At 49.0% G+C, this 15000-nt stretch overlaps 3 protein-coding genes across 4 annotated transcripts in view; 1 reads left to right on the forward strand and 2 right to left on the reverse strand.

Moving 5' to 3' along the window:
• Nucleotide 1: 1 nt before the first annotated feature.
• On the reverse strand, nt 2-6740 carry LOC132445731 (heterogeneous nuclear ribonucleoprotein C-like; the record flags this gene model as incomplete). The annotated part of the gene is made up of 8 exons (XM_060035846.1): nt 6596-6740; nt 4287-4324; nt 3572-3617; nt 2469-2734; nt 1407-1482; nt 1224-1271; nt 672-856; nt 2-114 (listed from the first exon to the last, which is right to left on the reverse strand). Coding segments are annotated over exons 3-8 (693 nt in total), but the record flags the coding sequence as incomplete, so codon positions are not given.
• Nucleotides 6741-6744: 4 nt separating this feature from the next.
• On the reverse strand, nt 6745-12615 carry LOC132445732 (FH1/FH2 domain-containing protein 1-like). Its single transcript, XM_060035847.1, has 10 exons — nt 11066-12615; nt 10493-10633; nt 9936-10118; nt 9637-9756; nt 9201-9362; nt 8574-8701; nt 8415-8471; nt 7819-8041; nt 7232-7340; nt 6745-6770 (listed from the first exon to the last, which is right to left on the reverse strand). The coding sequence occupies exons 1-10, from the start codon at nt 11579-11581 to the stop codon at nt 6745-6747; spliced, it is 1665 nt and encodes a 554-aa protein (XP_059891830.1). The 5' UTR covers nt 11582-12615.
• Nucleotides 12616-13840: 1225 nt separating this feature from the next.
• Nucleotides 13841-15000, forward strand: part of si:ch211-63p21.1 (uncharacterized) — a 6295-nt gene continuing 5135 nt past the window's right edge. For both annotated transcript variants that reach the window (XM_060076828.1, XM_060076829.1), the window contains exon 1: nt 13841-14122. The gene's annotated coding sequence lies outside the window, so the exon portion shown is untranslated. The remainder of the gene's footprint in view (nt 14123-15000) is intronic.

Here is a 15000-nt window from a genome sequence, read left to right on the forward strand (position 1 = left end):
CGGATCTCTTGCCGTGGTCCTTCTCCATGCGGTCCAGGCTCTCAAGCAGATAGTCCACCTTGTGTTTGATCTGGCTCAGCTCCCTCTTGATGGTCTGCAGGTCGTCTAGTCTGACTGTGGAGGAGGACACATTAGACAGCGTCAGCCCCCCCTCTCTCTCTCTCCTCGGGTTGGAAGTGCCAGGACATTCAACTGTGAGACATTATCCACCTGGACCATTAAAGTGTGACCCTTTCTTGCAAGTCTGTCTTGGTGTGAGACGATATATACTGGTGTGTGAGACGAAAGAAGGAGGAACAAGCAAGGAAAGCAAAAGACAAAAGGTAAGGTAGGGGTGAGGGGGGGGGGAGACAGACAGACAGACAGACAGACAGACAGACAGACAGACAGACAGACAGACAGACAGACAGACAGACAGAGACGTACAGACAGAAGAGAGAGAGACAGAGAGAGAAAGACAGAGAGCAAGAGAGAGGGAGAGTTTCTAGGTCAGACCGAGAATCAAAGCAGTGCAGTAGCCAAACTTTCTGTACTGCGTCTCAGGCTCCCAGACACCCTAACCAGCACACTATCCTACCCACGGTAGTACTAAATAAGTGACCCCACAAATTGACACCTCACCAACCAATCAGAGATACGCCCCCCCCCCATCGACCCCGTGGGGGACATACTTGCTCGGGACGGCCTCTGGTAGCTCTTGGACGAGGAGAAGCTGGGGGTCTTGGCGCGACGGCTCCCCCCCGAGCTCATGCTGACGCGGGGCCGCTTGGAGGGCACGGCGGCCCGGGACAGCGGCGGCGGCGGCGGCGGGGGCGGCGGAGGGGGCGGAGCCACTCGGGACGGGTAGGAGTACATCCTGACGAGGGAGGGAGGGAAAGACACGCACCAAAGCAGACGAAGAGTGTCAGATGGGGAGCGTCCCGGGAGTGAGCGGTAACCACGGCGATGCGACAGGCTGAGGTCGGATTTGAGTGACAAATTGTGTTTGGATAAGTGGGGCTGGTTGCTATGGGCAACACAAGTTCATGTTTCCCTAAGGTGATAGCTATCACTGAAACAACACACACTCTGAAAAAAGGATATGTATGCATACTGTGTGTTGTTTCAGTAATATCTCTCTCTCTATATATATATATATATATATATATATATATATATATATATATATATATATTTAACTATGCAAACCCTTTGTATACTGTTAATGACCATAAACATCTTACCGATCATAGTAGTCCCTTTGGAACTCATAGTCCAGATCAAATGAAGAGCTGAATGTAAAGGAAAAATAAAGTTATTCCTTCAGTCATTCATGGATTAACTGTGAATGTCCATTGACAGAACGTCACACGGTCTAGCTCTAAATGTGTGTCAGACGGCGGTGGATCCCTCCAGGGCGGGCTCACCTGTACATGTCCCCCGCTGAACGCTTCCCCGGCTTCCCTGTTCTCTGAGGCTTGGGCTCGCCGGCCAGATTGATGTCTGAGGAGGAGGAGGAGGAGGAGGAGTTAGAGGAGGAGGAGGAGGAGTTAGAGGAGGAAGAGGAGGAGTTAGAGGAGGAGGAGGAGTTAGAGGAGGAGGAGGAGGAGGAGTTAGAGGAGGAGGAGGAGGAGTTAGAGGAGGAAGAGTTAGAGGAGGAGGAGGAGTTAGAGGAGGAGTTAGAGGAGGAAGAGGAGGAGTTAGAGGAGGAGGAGGAGTTAGAGGAGGAGGAGTTAGAGGAGTAAGAGGAGGAGGAGGAGTTAGAGGAGGAGGAGGAGGAGTTAGAGGAGGAGGAGGAGGAGGAGTTAGAGGAGGTGGTGGAGGAGGAGTTAGATGAGGAGGAGGAGGAGTTAGAGGAGGAGGAGGAGTTAGAGAAGGAGGAGGTGGTGGAGGAGGAGTTAGATGAGGAGGAGGAGGAGTTAGAGGAGGAGGAGTTAGAGGAGGAGGAGTTAGAGAAGGAGGAGGTGGAGGAGGAGGAGGAGGAGGAGTTAGAGAAGGAGGAGGTGGAGGAGGAGGAGGAGGAGGAGGAGTTAGAGTTGGAGGAGGCAGTGGAGGAGGTGTTAGATGAGGAGGAGGAGAAGGAGTGAGAGGAGGTGGTGGAGGAGGAGGAGGAGTTAGAGGAGGAGGAGTTAGAGGAGGAGGAGTTAGAGAAGGAGGAGGTGGAGGAGGGAGGAGGAGTTAGAGAAGGAGGAGGTGGAGGAGGAGGAGGAGGAGGAGGAGGAGTTGGAGGAGGCAGTGGAGGAGGTGTTAGATGAGGAGGAGGAGAAGGAGTGAGAGGAGGTGGTGGAGGAGGAGAAGGTGGAGGAGTTAGAGGAGGTAGGTTGAGGAGGAGTCAGAGGAGGATTTCGAGCAGGGGGAGGTTGGGGAGGAGGAGGAATAAGAGGCGGCGGAGGAGAAAAAGGAGGTGGTGGAGGAGGACGAGATGGAGTTTCAGGAGGTGGTGGTGGAGGAACCAACAATTAACCCCCCCGACTCCGTCGTGTCCTCACCGAGCACCTGTCCCACGATCACGCGGCCGTCCTCGCCGCCCACGGCCGCCCGGGCGTTCCTCTCGTTGGCGTACTGGACGAAGGCGAAGCCCTTGTGCACCGAGCAGCCCACTATCTTGCCGTACTTGGAGAAGATGGCCTCCACGTCGGCCTTGGCCACCAGCAGCGTGTTGAGGTTGCCGATGAAGACGCGCGAGTTGAGCGAGCGCTGGTCCGTCTTGTTGGTCACGTTGCTCGCCATCTGGGCGGCGGTGGTGGGGGACCACCTAGTGATGGGAGGGGGGAGGGTGGGAGAGGGGGAGGGAGGGGGGGGGGGAGAGACGAGGAACGAGGTCATACAAAAGAGCAAGGGAGAGGAGGGGGAGATAGGAGAGAGATGGGTGTGAGCAAGGGATGGATTGACGATAGACAGGTGGATGGAGGGACAGACAGACGGAGAGACAGACAGACCGGTGAAGGGGACGAGGGGAGACGGATGGAGAGGTAATGAAAGGTGCGATGGATGGACCAATGGATGGATGGAACAGGCAGAAAGCATCAGTACATAGGACAGGCGAGCACGGATATAAGACGTAGGGAAGAGGCAGAAGGGATGGGAGTGATGAATGAGTGAAGGGATGGATGAGGGATGGGGTGAAAAATAAGTGACATGGGAGAGAGAGAGAGAGAGTGAGAGGGCGAGTGAATGACAAAGAGAGGAAAGATAGAAAGAAAAAAACAAGCAGTTTCTATACAATTCAATACATTCTTTGTAAGCATGGAATGTACTGGTCTTTGCTTTCTTTGTCCAGAAGATGATTTTGATCTTCCCAAGGCTGACTTTGGATTCAAAGTGGTTTAATACTGCGCTGTTTAATACAGTTGGAGCATAATACACTTTTGAGGACTTATGATCTGAAACAGCAACCAAATGCTTTTCTTTAGCTAGCAATGTTTGCTGTTTTGGTGACAAACGTTTGATAATTAAATAACCAAAAACTAAATCCTGAAATTAACAGTTTTGATGGTTTTCTGTTGATATTAAACCCTTTCCACAACTTCTAGAGTAGACACAGCAGAATATACAAGTTGTTTTGGGGTTGGGTTGGATGTTTTGAACTCACTCCATTGTGTCTGTATTCTGGTAGACAGCCGTCTGTCTGTCTGAGTCTGTTGAAAAGAAGAGTTATTTGTCGTTATTGAGCCCTGTTCCTGTGGGCTGGCATGGGATCTTTGAGGTGGACTATGGGAAATGGAGTCAATGGGGAGCTACGCTACACCAGCCTTTACATTGGGATGCTTTCAGTTGGGTGTTTGATGCCCACTTTATATGGGAAATTAATTATTACTTTCGAGAGAAAAAGAATAAAAGGAAATTCTCACATTAAACTACGATTTTCATTCTAGTATTTTTATCAACGGGAACAGGAAGTAGTTTATGTATGAAACCTACACATTCATTTGTTTTATTGTCTATTAAGATAGAGCTGTGGGCTTTTATTTCGAAATGTATGGGCGACTGTGTAGGTATGCGAGTCTCCATCACTTTAACATGAACCTCTTCATATTACCATATTTGTGTACCAAGTTGGTTGATACAACTTTCTTCTTGCTCTTAATGAGACCTTGATGCGTGTTTTATCCCTAATATGCTGAATGTGCTAAATGGGGGGGGGGGCGGGGACAGCTAAAGAGGGAAAACACATGGAACTAGTAGGCCTACTAGAAGCTTGCAGGGAGTGCCTTCGTTTAGAGACAGGGATGGGGAGGGAGAGGGGGAATTGTTCACCTCAAGGGCTTCCCAAACAAAGACACCAAGGTTGGCATGAAACAACTTACGGTTTGACGCTGTACAAAAAAATTCTGTGCCTCAAAAACTAAACGGGAGGAAACAAAAAATGGATATTAGAACACAAACGGGGCCTTGAAGGAGACTTCTTATTCATGATGTCATGGCTTCAAGAGGGACCCACTAATAAAGGGTATCTGTGTAACCACCAGGCGTGATGCTTGCCGATTGGCCGTTACAAGCAGTCACAAAATCGACCGTTTGTGACATCACAAGTGGGAGTGTCCACCAAGGACGTATGATGGACGGATCGACCTGCCTCTACAATGGACTGTACCACCCTCTAGGACGATCCATGCATCATACTTCTGATTTTGAAATGGTTCTGCAAATACCGAGTCAGCATCACACCTGTTGATAACATACAGGCCCTTTAAAAACAATAATAATGAACATGAATCTTATTTCAGCCTATTCTTATTCCCACGGATCCACTGTCTATCACTGATATTCTGCAATAAAGGCGGCCAATTTAAATAATTCACCACATGCAACTAGGGATGTGATGTCACAACTTCAGTATGTCAGTGGTCATGACAAAGCTTGTGACATTAAACGTTTCTGAAACTGATTTCATGACGGGGGAGTCATGACAAAGCTTGTGACATTAAACGTTTCTGAAACTGATTTCATGACGGGGGATGAAAACATTAAATCCCGTCCAAACATTTGAATTTTATTAAAGAGGACATCAACTCTAACATCCACAAAAAAAGCAAGTGTTCTTCTTGTTATAACTATGTTCCGTTTTGTTGTTTTATAGCAAAACCCTTTAACTATTAGTGTTTTGTTTTGAAACCATACACTGTTCCCTCCACAATCATATTGCGTAATCATTGGATATGCAGTCCTATATAAATGTAATTCAATTGATCATTCTGTATGAGGAGTGAATTCTCTTTTTTAATGATTCATTGTTATATAGTGCTCCAAAGAAAAAGTCTGACTATTAATTGATTCACAAGGTTGTTATTTTTACCAATAATTATTTAGTTTTTTGTAATGTACTGCAGTTATTGATGACTTTATTTAGTTAAGTCCATCAACAGGACTGCATTGTTACATTTAACATTTACGTTGTCCTACACTAAATTAGGCCTACAATATTTTTTGCTCACATTGAATGTGTGGCTCAAAACCTATTGTAATGAGGATGTTCTTTTTAAGATAACTTGCGGTATTTTCACTGTCCTTGAATCCGTATCTATTTTGTGGCATAATTAATTTGGATAGAATGTTATGGAACAAGTTGTGCTGCGACACACCATCCCCTGGTGGTGGTTGGCGGTACTGCTCAAAGACACTTGCACAAGATTGGTGTTTTTTAACTGCTTGGTCATTCAATTGGTCTTTTGTTTGAATATGTGAGATGTGCATTTTTATTGATAGGTATTCCCATGGCATGGCCATTAATGTAATGTCATAATAATAAGATCTAGTAGGAGGCAATCAACGGTTCATTCAGAATGATACATCTCTAACAGACCTATTCATAGGCCTTTATGCACATATCCAGATATACAGATTCAACAATGAAGATGCATTTGCTTCACGACCTGCAAAAGATTTTAATGGTTATCGTCAGAAAAACAGATACATCATCATTTAGTTAATAATGATCAACCAACGTCTACGGAAAGCCAAATAAAGCAGTCTCTGAGCAGTCTCGCGAGAGCTCTACGTCACAACTCTGCTGTATGCGTTCCTTCAAAAACACGCCCACTTTGCCTTTCCTTTAAAAAATGTCTTTCCTGAAAAGTGACACCACTCCTTACAGATTCAATGCAGACAGAACAGCATAGCCACCTCAAAATTACGTTCAAAACACAAAAGGAGGATCTCGTCTCATTCAATGTCAAATGTCAACGAAGGTAAAAGAAGAAGAAATAGATGGGAGGAAGATAAAGATCGAGGAACAACCCTTTTAAAAACCCATTTCCAGAAAAACGACGCCCCGTTTACCAACACTATCATCTGTCCAAAAAAAACGATGAGAAATATCTTCGATTTAAAAAATATGACCACACTAAAATACACAATCTGCTCATCTAGAAGCCCAGCAGATAAATGTCTTATGGGGGGAAAAAGTGATAAAAAATCTAACACTAGTTCTGCGCTGTAACGTTACCAACGTTACATCGCCAACCGCTGCAGCACAAAATGTACGACAATAAACCAAACAGTCTCTGAACACCAGGCAGAAAAATGCATTAAAAATAAAAACAAAAAGTCCCAAAGATGGTTCAGAGTCAGAAAAAAAATAAAAAGTAGAAAAATTCTCTCGATTAAAAATACTCACCAGGAGCTTATTAATAAAAATGCATAACATTCAACGTCGGTTTAGCGGGGTAGATTACGCTCCATAAAGGATTGTGCTGGCGGATGATACAATCACCTTGAAAACAAACTAGCGAGCATGAAATGGCGTCTGGACGTAGCTTACATCGGTCACGCCCCACTCAAAAAGACGAGCTCTGATTGGAGAAGAGCAACAGAGGGGGACGATAGCCCTCTTTGATTGGCGGGTTCCCCTTTCAGTCACAGAATGTTGACGCGCACGCATGCTCACGAGCGTCCACACGCAAGCCCAAACGCAGACGCATATGTATTTGAAAAGGGATTTTATTTATTGTATTTATCTTAGAACATTGGACGACATTCAATACCTCTTTTTTTTTTTTCATGTGTGGCATAAGTTAGATCATAAAAAATTAGTTGAACATGCAACTGCAATAGAATGTAATATGACATTCATACATTCCAAGTTCACGACTTCATCTTCCGAGAGAAAGGACCTGAAACATAATAAAAACACAAACTATGAATATTTATATTATATTTATTTATAAAAACATTCATGATTCATGGTTATTTAATAGACAGACAGACAGACAGACAGATGGACAGACGGACAGACATTTGGACAGACGGGTACCTGGGGTCTCAGTGAGTCTCCGGCGGTGGCGAGGTAAGGTGTGGTCCGGTCTTTCAGAGGACCCCGGCGTCAGAAGGACCTCCTCTAGTCTACTCTGGTCCCCACTGTCCTGCTATACAGACAACACACAGCAGGGAGATATTCATCACTCTCATTAATTAACCCAAGTTCAGCTGCACTCATTAGTAATTAGTCGTCTTCAGAAAAAGCTTTAGTGTAATCCTATTATATCATTAGTGGATTCACAAGGTTTTTATAAGCAAAAAGGTCATCAATAACCAACTTATTTGATTATTAAATGTAAATGAGCGGATACATCAGTAGAATCCTGTCGCTAATTAGTAACATGTCCAACTGTAATCTAGCGTGACCTTTCATTTAAGATAGTCGGGTAGGACAGTATACTGGCTATAGGATGTTCCATTCAGCTGAAAGGTTCCTGGTTCAGTCCCCAATGTCCACCTCAAGAGCCTACCTGAAGCCCACCATGAGCAAGAGACCCCTTGAACCATTAACCTCAATGAACATTTGGATGAAAGCTTTGAGGACTAAATACATAAAACATGGGTTCCAACGCATTCCCTCACCTGTGGTTTCACCTGTGCTACCTTGTTGTGTTTCCCTCTCTCTCCTGGCGCCCCTCGCCCGGCCGTCTCTCTCGCCCCCTCCCTGTCCCGCTGGTGTAGGATGCCATGCCGCGTGGTCCGGTACTCCAGGGAGAAGTCGCTGATGGTCTTGCAGAACCCCTCGGGGCTGCTGTGTCTCACCGTCGTCCGCGAGTAGCCCATGAACAGAAGGAAGGAGTGGAACCTGGGGGAGAGAGACATAGAGAGGGAGGGAGAGAGAGAGAGAGAGAGAGAGAGAGAGAGAGAGAGAGAGAGAGAGAGAGAGAGAGGTGAGGGGGAGAGAGGGGGGGAGGGAGAGACAGAGAGAGGTGAGGGGGAGAGAGGGGGGGAGGGAGAGACAGAGGGGGAGAGATGATGATAAAGTTGCCCTTTGTATAGTTATCTTCTCTCGTGAAATGTCAAAAGTCTTGTAGAGTTCTTTGGTCTTATATGGTTCTGTCATGTGCAGTCTGGTTGTAATCTAAAGCCATGAGTCTCTTTAGCTGAGGGAGCAGAGTTTCCATAGCGATACCATCTCCCCAGACGTCCCCCTCGCCGGCCTGCGTTTCCACGGTTACCTGTTGATGACTCGCCGATGGACCGCCCGCAGGACCTTCACCCTCTGCTCGCTCTCCCTGAGGAACCCGGGCAACCGGTGACGCAGGGAGCTCCCCTGCTCCTTCTCCTCCTCCTCAGCCCCTCCTCTTCCTCCTCCTCCTCCTCCTCCTCCTCCCCACCTCCTCCACGCCCCCTTCACGCCCCTCGGCCTGTCTTCCGCTCGCTCCAGGGCCTGAAGGTGTTGCCGTGACGATTTGACCATGCCTTCCAGCTGGGCCAGGTTGGACAGGACGGCGGCGAAGTCACACTGTTTCAGAAGGAGGAGTTGGGATGAATAGAGTACGCACCCAAACACTCACACGCACATGCGTGTCTCCAAATCGACACTTTATGAATAAATGTACGCGCACACACACACACACACACACACACACACACACACACACACACACACACACACACACACACACACACACACACACACACACACACACACACACACACACACGCGCACACACACACACATTCACGCATGCACACACCCGTCGAGTCAGACAGGCCCCACCCTCGGGAGAGGAATAATTCCAGCCTGGATACAACGAAGTAAGGATGATGTTGATGATGATGATGATGATGATGATGATGATGATGATGAGGAGGAGGATGATGATGATGATGAGGAGGATGATGATGATGATGATGATGATGATGATGATGAGGAGGATGATGATGATGACGATGATGATGGTGATGATGATGATGATACACACAGACACATGCACACAAACACACGCACACTTGCCCACCTTGCCGGCCTTGGTGACGGCGCCGATGTCAGAGTGGAGGTCCGAGGCCTGAGGGTGGAGCTCCAGCAGCAGCGCGCACACGTGGTGGAGCAGGGGCAGGCGGGAGTGGGTGTCCCTCACCTGAGACAGCTTGCCCAGGTAACTCAGCTCAAAGCCTCTCGCCTGCACCCATGTGTGTGTGTGTGTGTGTGTGTGTGTGTGTGTGTGTGTGTGTGTGTGTGTGTGTGTGTGTGTGTGTGTGTGTTGGAAACACCACAAAATAACAATTAAAATATGTGCCAAATTTTTTATCAAAAACAGAATTAGAATCAAAGACAATCGAGGGGTATGATGGAGCAAGAAAGACGACACGCCACTTGATGGATTGAAAGAAGGGAAGCTAAACTGAAAAGGTTGTGTGCGATTCTTCGTACTCAAAGTCTTATCGACGGCTCACCTTGCAGCCGTTGAGGAAGTTCCCGATAGCGAGCACGGTGGCCAGGATCTGCTTGAAGGTCTGGCTGCCCGCCAGCTGCTCCACGGCAGTCTTCAGGTGGAACAGTGGTTCAGCTATCTCCTGTTCCAGGATGGGCACAGAAACGGGAGGAATGTGAATACAGACATTCGTTGAAAACTGAGAGCAACAAATAGGTTTTGCTGGGGAAGATAATGGATGAGTGTTTTGCCAAGGATGAATCAAATGAAAGCATCAATACACAGTGAGTTCAGGCTAACAAACTGGCTTCCAAAACGAACCCTCTCTAAGGTATCATAGTCCAGAGCGAAGGCCCACAGCTGAAGCCTGGAGCTCAAGTGGGGAATTTCGCCCATGGTGAGGAGGCAGAGCTCGGCCGGGGCGAGAGGGGCGTTGGGGGACAGGGCCTTGGCCTCCCGGATTAAGCTGAGTTCCTCTTCAGTGGGCACCAGCGCGGTGAGACGCTATGGTATCATCGGAACGACCAACAGGAAGGGAGAGAGGGAGAACACACACAGATGGTCAGAGAGGAGAGACAAACAAGAAAAAATGAAACAACGCTGTCACCACTTAATTGATATGCAATAATGTAAGACGCAGATGAAGGTCTATATTTACACTGGCCGGCAGTATTGGTCATTCCACCCTCTTTCACCTTTTTAAAGAGGGCTGATGTGTTTCAATGACACACGGTTGTGATGACACCATCGCTTGTCATAATACGAATGAATGGTCCATCCGAGGTGGAACATCCCAGAGGCAATGGACTATCACTTAAACCCCCCCCATCCTCAAAATGGCTGAACCCTAGCCCTTGGGGGTCACGACCCCCCTGTACCTGGAGGTCGTCCCTGTCCAACACGCTGCTGTCCATCCTGTAGATGAGTGGGGGGAGCAGGCGAGGGGGGGGCAGGCTGCTGAGGGCGATGGTGATGATGTTGCTCCTCTTCATCTCCAGCACGGAGACCGACAGCTGCTTCTGAGACGGGGGAAAGGAATTGGGAATAATCGGAGTAGCACAATGGAAACGATGTCAGTGAGCTAGGGTTAGGATCAGGGTTAGCTATCTGTTTAGGGTTAGACATAGGACGTAGGGCGAACTGTTTTGGGTGGATACGTGAAGGCTTGTTAGTGTTTAGGTTTTTTCGTTTGCTATTTAGAATTAGAAAGAGACATTCAAACACAATTCATTCATTACTTGGGACATTACGGCGTACGATTGTCCGAAGGTTGATGAGCAGCCACGTATGACTGACACATGGGTGCAACCAATGCTTTGTATGTGCAGCACAAATCCCATACGTTCTGCTCTCCCTACGTCCTCCTGCAGACCTTTGGTGTGACCAAGTCACAAAGCATCGCAGCGATCGGTGCCCTCACAGCCCCCCCCCTTCCCTCGCGGGTTCCTCACCTGACGCCCAGCAAACACCTTGCTCAGGTTGCCATGGCTCTTGGTCCCAAACAGGTACTCCAGCTGCGCGGTATCCAGGGCGACGGGCCGCAGCCCGGCCCAGATGGTCTGCCGCCCGAAGCGGGTGACCCGGGGCAGGGGCAGCAGGACACCCAGCTCTCTCCAGTGGAGCTTCAGGGTGCGGCCTTTCAGGGGGCCGGCGGCGCCGGGTGCGCCGCCGGGCACGGGTGGAGCCGCCGGCGACGAGGGCAGGGGAGGCGGGGGCGGCGGCGGGAGGGGCGGCGGGGGCGGGGCTTGGCCGAGTCCTGCGGGGCCGTCGGGGGTGCAGGTGGTCCGGTCCGCCTCGGGGCCGTCCAGTCCCAGGTCCTCGTCGTCCCAGAGATCGGAGAAGTCCAGCGCGTCCAGCCGCAGGTGGCCGGAGGAGGGCTCCGGAAAAGAGGACCAGGAGTCCAGGAAACCCCTGGACGACAGCGACGAGGACCAGGGTGCGTCGGTCGGCCGCCCCGAGGACCCCATCGCTCGCTCCTCCGAGACGGAAATCCCGTCGGATTCACCAACATCCACCCGCTGATTGGTCGGGGATTGGCTGAGAATGTGTCGTTGTGTTTTCCCGTTTCCACGTGAAAGTAAAGTGGCAAAAACTACACACACTACACACACATCAGTGCAAAACAAAACTAACAGGCCTCAACCGGTGCACATCCGAAAAAAACATCTTCAGACCCTCTCCTGGGTTTGTGTCCGTCTTCCCCTCACCTCTTCTATCTCTACTGGGCTTCCCTTCTCATTGTCCCGTCAGCCGTCTGCTTGAAGTCTCTCGGCTATTGATTGCTGAACCTCTGGACGCTCTTCGTTCCCGGCTTGCACAGCTCATACCTCAGCAAACCAAACCATGACCCCAACGTCTCTTCTGGCTAGTGTCTTGGTCCTGGAACCTGTAATCAGCCCTGTGGCTGGTGTCGTTGCTGTTGGCCCGTCGTCTCAATGCAGGAAAAACAAAAACAGGATTAAGTTAATCTCGAAGTGCAATATAGTGTGTTGATGAAGATCCAAGTGCTGAACTTCATAAATGCACTCAATGCATGTTATTGGACTGATGTTGTTGATGGTTTGTGTCCAGTTCTGCTAAGGAACCAAACAATTGCTCAGTACCGACGTTTTGAAGAAATCCAACTGCCAGCTTTTTGTACAACTTCTGGTTTCTCTCTCTCTCTCTCTCTCTCTCTCTCTCTCTCTCTCTCTCTCTCTCCCCCTCCCTCTCTCTCTCTCTCCCTCTCTCTCTCCCCCTCCCTCCCTCCCTCCCTCCCTCCCTCCCTCCCTCCCTCCCTCCCTCCCTCCCTCTCTCTCTCTCTCTCTCTCTCTCTCTCTCTCTCTCTCTCTCTCTCTCTCTCTCTCTCTCTCTCTCTCTCTCTCTCTCTCCCCCTCCCTCTCTCTCTCTCTCTCTCTCTCTCTCCCTGAGTTGCGCCCTTCCACATCATTTCCTTATCAAGCCTCCCTCTCCTGTTTGTATTGCTACTGGTGTATACACAATCGTCCCTATCTGCATTCAAACATCTCTCTTCCCCCCCCCCCCCCCCCCCATCCTTCTCTCTCTGCCACTCCGACACCCCTGGGAGTCCTAATGACCTCCGCCTTCCACATAATGACACCCGACCCACCCCCACTGCCCCATCTCAACTACGACCATATTGCACTACATTTAGACGTGCTGTACGGTTAGTTGTCTTGGTCACATTAAAATACATTGAAACGGTGGAAACTGACAAACCAGTGTACTTGTGTATATGCAGTGTGACTCTCAATAATATTATATTGACCAAATGATATGTAAATGACACGAAAATGTATTTACTGTATCACAAATTACACTAGGTTCAATATGAGATTCGCTTCTGTGCAGACTGAACGCACACTGTGCTGCGCGTCTGTTATCAAAGAGTGTCCCACTCCGCACCGCGTCTGAGCAGATCTTCCGTGACACCACTGCGTGGGCCGACGCTTGCGTCACGTGCCCGGTTGAGCGGGGCCATCATGACGCTCCCTCCCGGAGCGGTGACCGGGTCTCCCTTCATTACCGCCACCGCGCCGCCCCACCCACGAGAGCCTCGAGGTCCCCCACGCCACGAGCCCAACCAGCGCCGTGAGAACCGGACGTGAACTCAACGCACGGACCGGCCCTGGATATAACAAGGAGGGATAAAGTGTTCAGAGGAACAGTGTTCTCAAATTAAATGCGTTATGTGTTGTTGTGTTATAGGGCTTTATATTTTCCTTCATACACACATCATAGAATTTCTCAAGTAAAGACTTTTATTGATCATCGTGTGTGTGTGTGTGTGTGTGTGTGTGTGTGTGTGTGTGTGTGTGTGTGTGTGTGTGTGTGTGTGTGTGTGTGTGTGTGTGTGTGTGTGTGTGTGTGTGTGTGTGTGCGCGTGTGTGTGTGCGCGTGTATGTGTGTCTGTCTGTCTGTAGAGGCAGATACACTCCACATAACATATGCATGCCCATCTGTGCATATAATAGGCTATGCGTCTGTTATAAAATGGGTCTATCTATCACATCATACGTTTTTAATGCGCTGCAACAACGCAACCCCGCGTGCGCCGGTCGTGACTTCAACTCTGCATGAAGTTGGGCTAGGGTCTCGCATGACGGTGGTTGGTGGATTCAGAGAGCGCGCTTTTTAATCCACCAATCAGGGGACTCTCTCCCAACTACAGCCACTGTCGCCTACGTCTCACGGCCCCGCCCCTTCTGATGCCCCTCATCCTCCTCCATCCGCGCGCTCTCGTGGAGTTTTGGAGCGTCACGTTATGATGGAGCGCGCGCTCCCGCGTCGCTCCCGGTCCCTATATCTGTCATCCGCCACAAGAGCTGACATCACGCAGAGGATTACAATGTCAAATGTTTTAGGGTCGCGTCGCTGCGAGTTTATGGCTTCCCCGCACTCGCTTCAGAGGAATTCCCGTCACCACTTTCTCGAACAACCGATCAAATATTAACTTTGACGTGGTCCTCTCCTCACCGCCCCACGCAGGATGCATTCAAGTTAAGAAGGTATGTCCCCCGAGTTCACTTCAGCACCGCGTCATCTCTCCATCTTTCACGTGCGAAGTTATTTTTGACCTGTTAAAGATATGTTGTCATCTGCGTATTAGTGCGAACTTGTACTACACGCAGCATCATCCTCCGTGTCTCCATCTCTCCGAGAGAGCTCTGCCGCTGAGGATTGGGAGGAATTCGGTCAGATGTGGGGCAAAGTTATTACGTCGTCCAAAAAAATAGAGAGATTTTCCTATTACGTAATGTGGCTTAGGAGGGGGATCCGTACTTGCGGAGAGCTCTGACGACAGAATACATGATCCGACTGCACTTGTGCTGGAAGTATCCGCGATTTGCCACCCGGTGCCACCGTGTCACCATAGAGGCACGATATCCAAGAGAATAACTTGTGTACATCACATGTTTCTTCAAAGTCTTCCTCAGTCCAGCACTCGCTGTGGTTCTGATGATGTAGAGTTTAGTCAATCGGCCGCAAATCGTCATCGTGGTTCCGCGGCACAAGAAGTCTATTGAAAGTTGCAGAGAATGCATTCGTTTTGACACAAACACACACACACACACACACACACACACACACACACACACACACACACACACACACACACACACACACACACACACACACACACACAGACCATAATATTACTTTACAATAATTATAATATATTATAATGGTAATGACTGTCCATCATCATCATCATCATCATCATCATCATCATCATCATCATCATCACCATCATCATCATCACCATCATCATCATCATCATCACCATCATCATCATCATCACCATCATCATCATCATCACCACCACCATCATCATCATCATCATCACCATCATCATCATCATCATCATCATCGTCATCATCTTCAT

This window comes from Gadus macrocephalus, chromosome 17, assembly GCF_031168955.1.
Source record: "Gadus macrocephalus chromosome 17, ASM3116895v1".
NCBI classification, from domain to species: domain Eukaryota; kingdom Metazoa; phylum Chordata; class Actinopteri; order Gadiformes; family Gadidae; genus Gadus; species Gadus macrocephalus.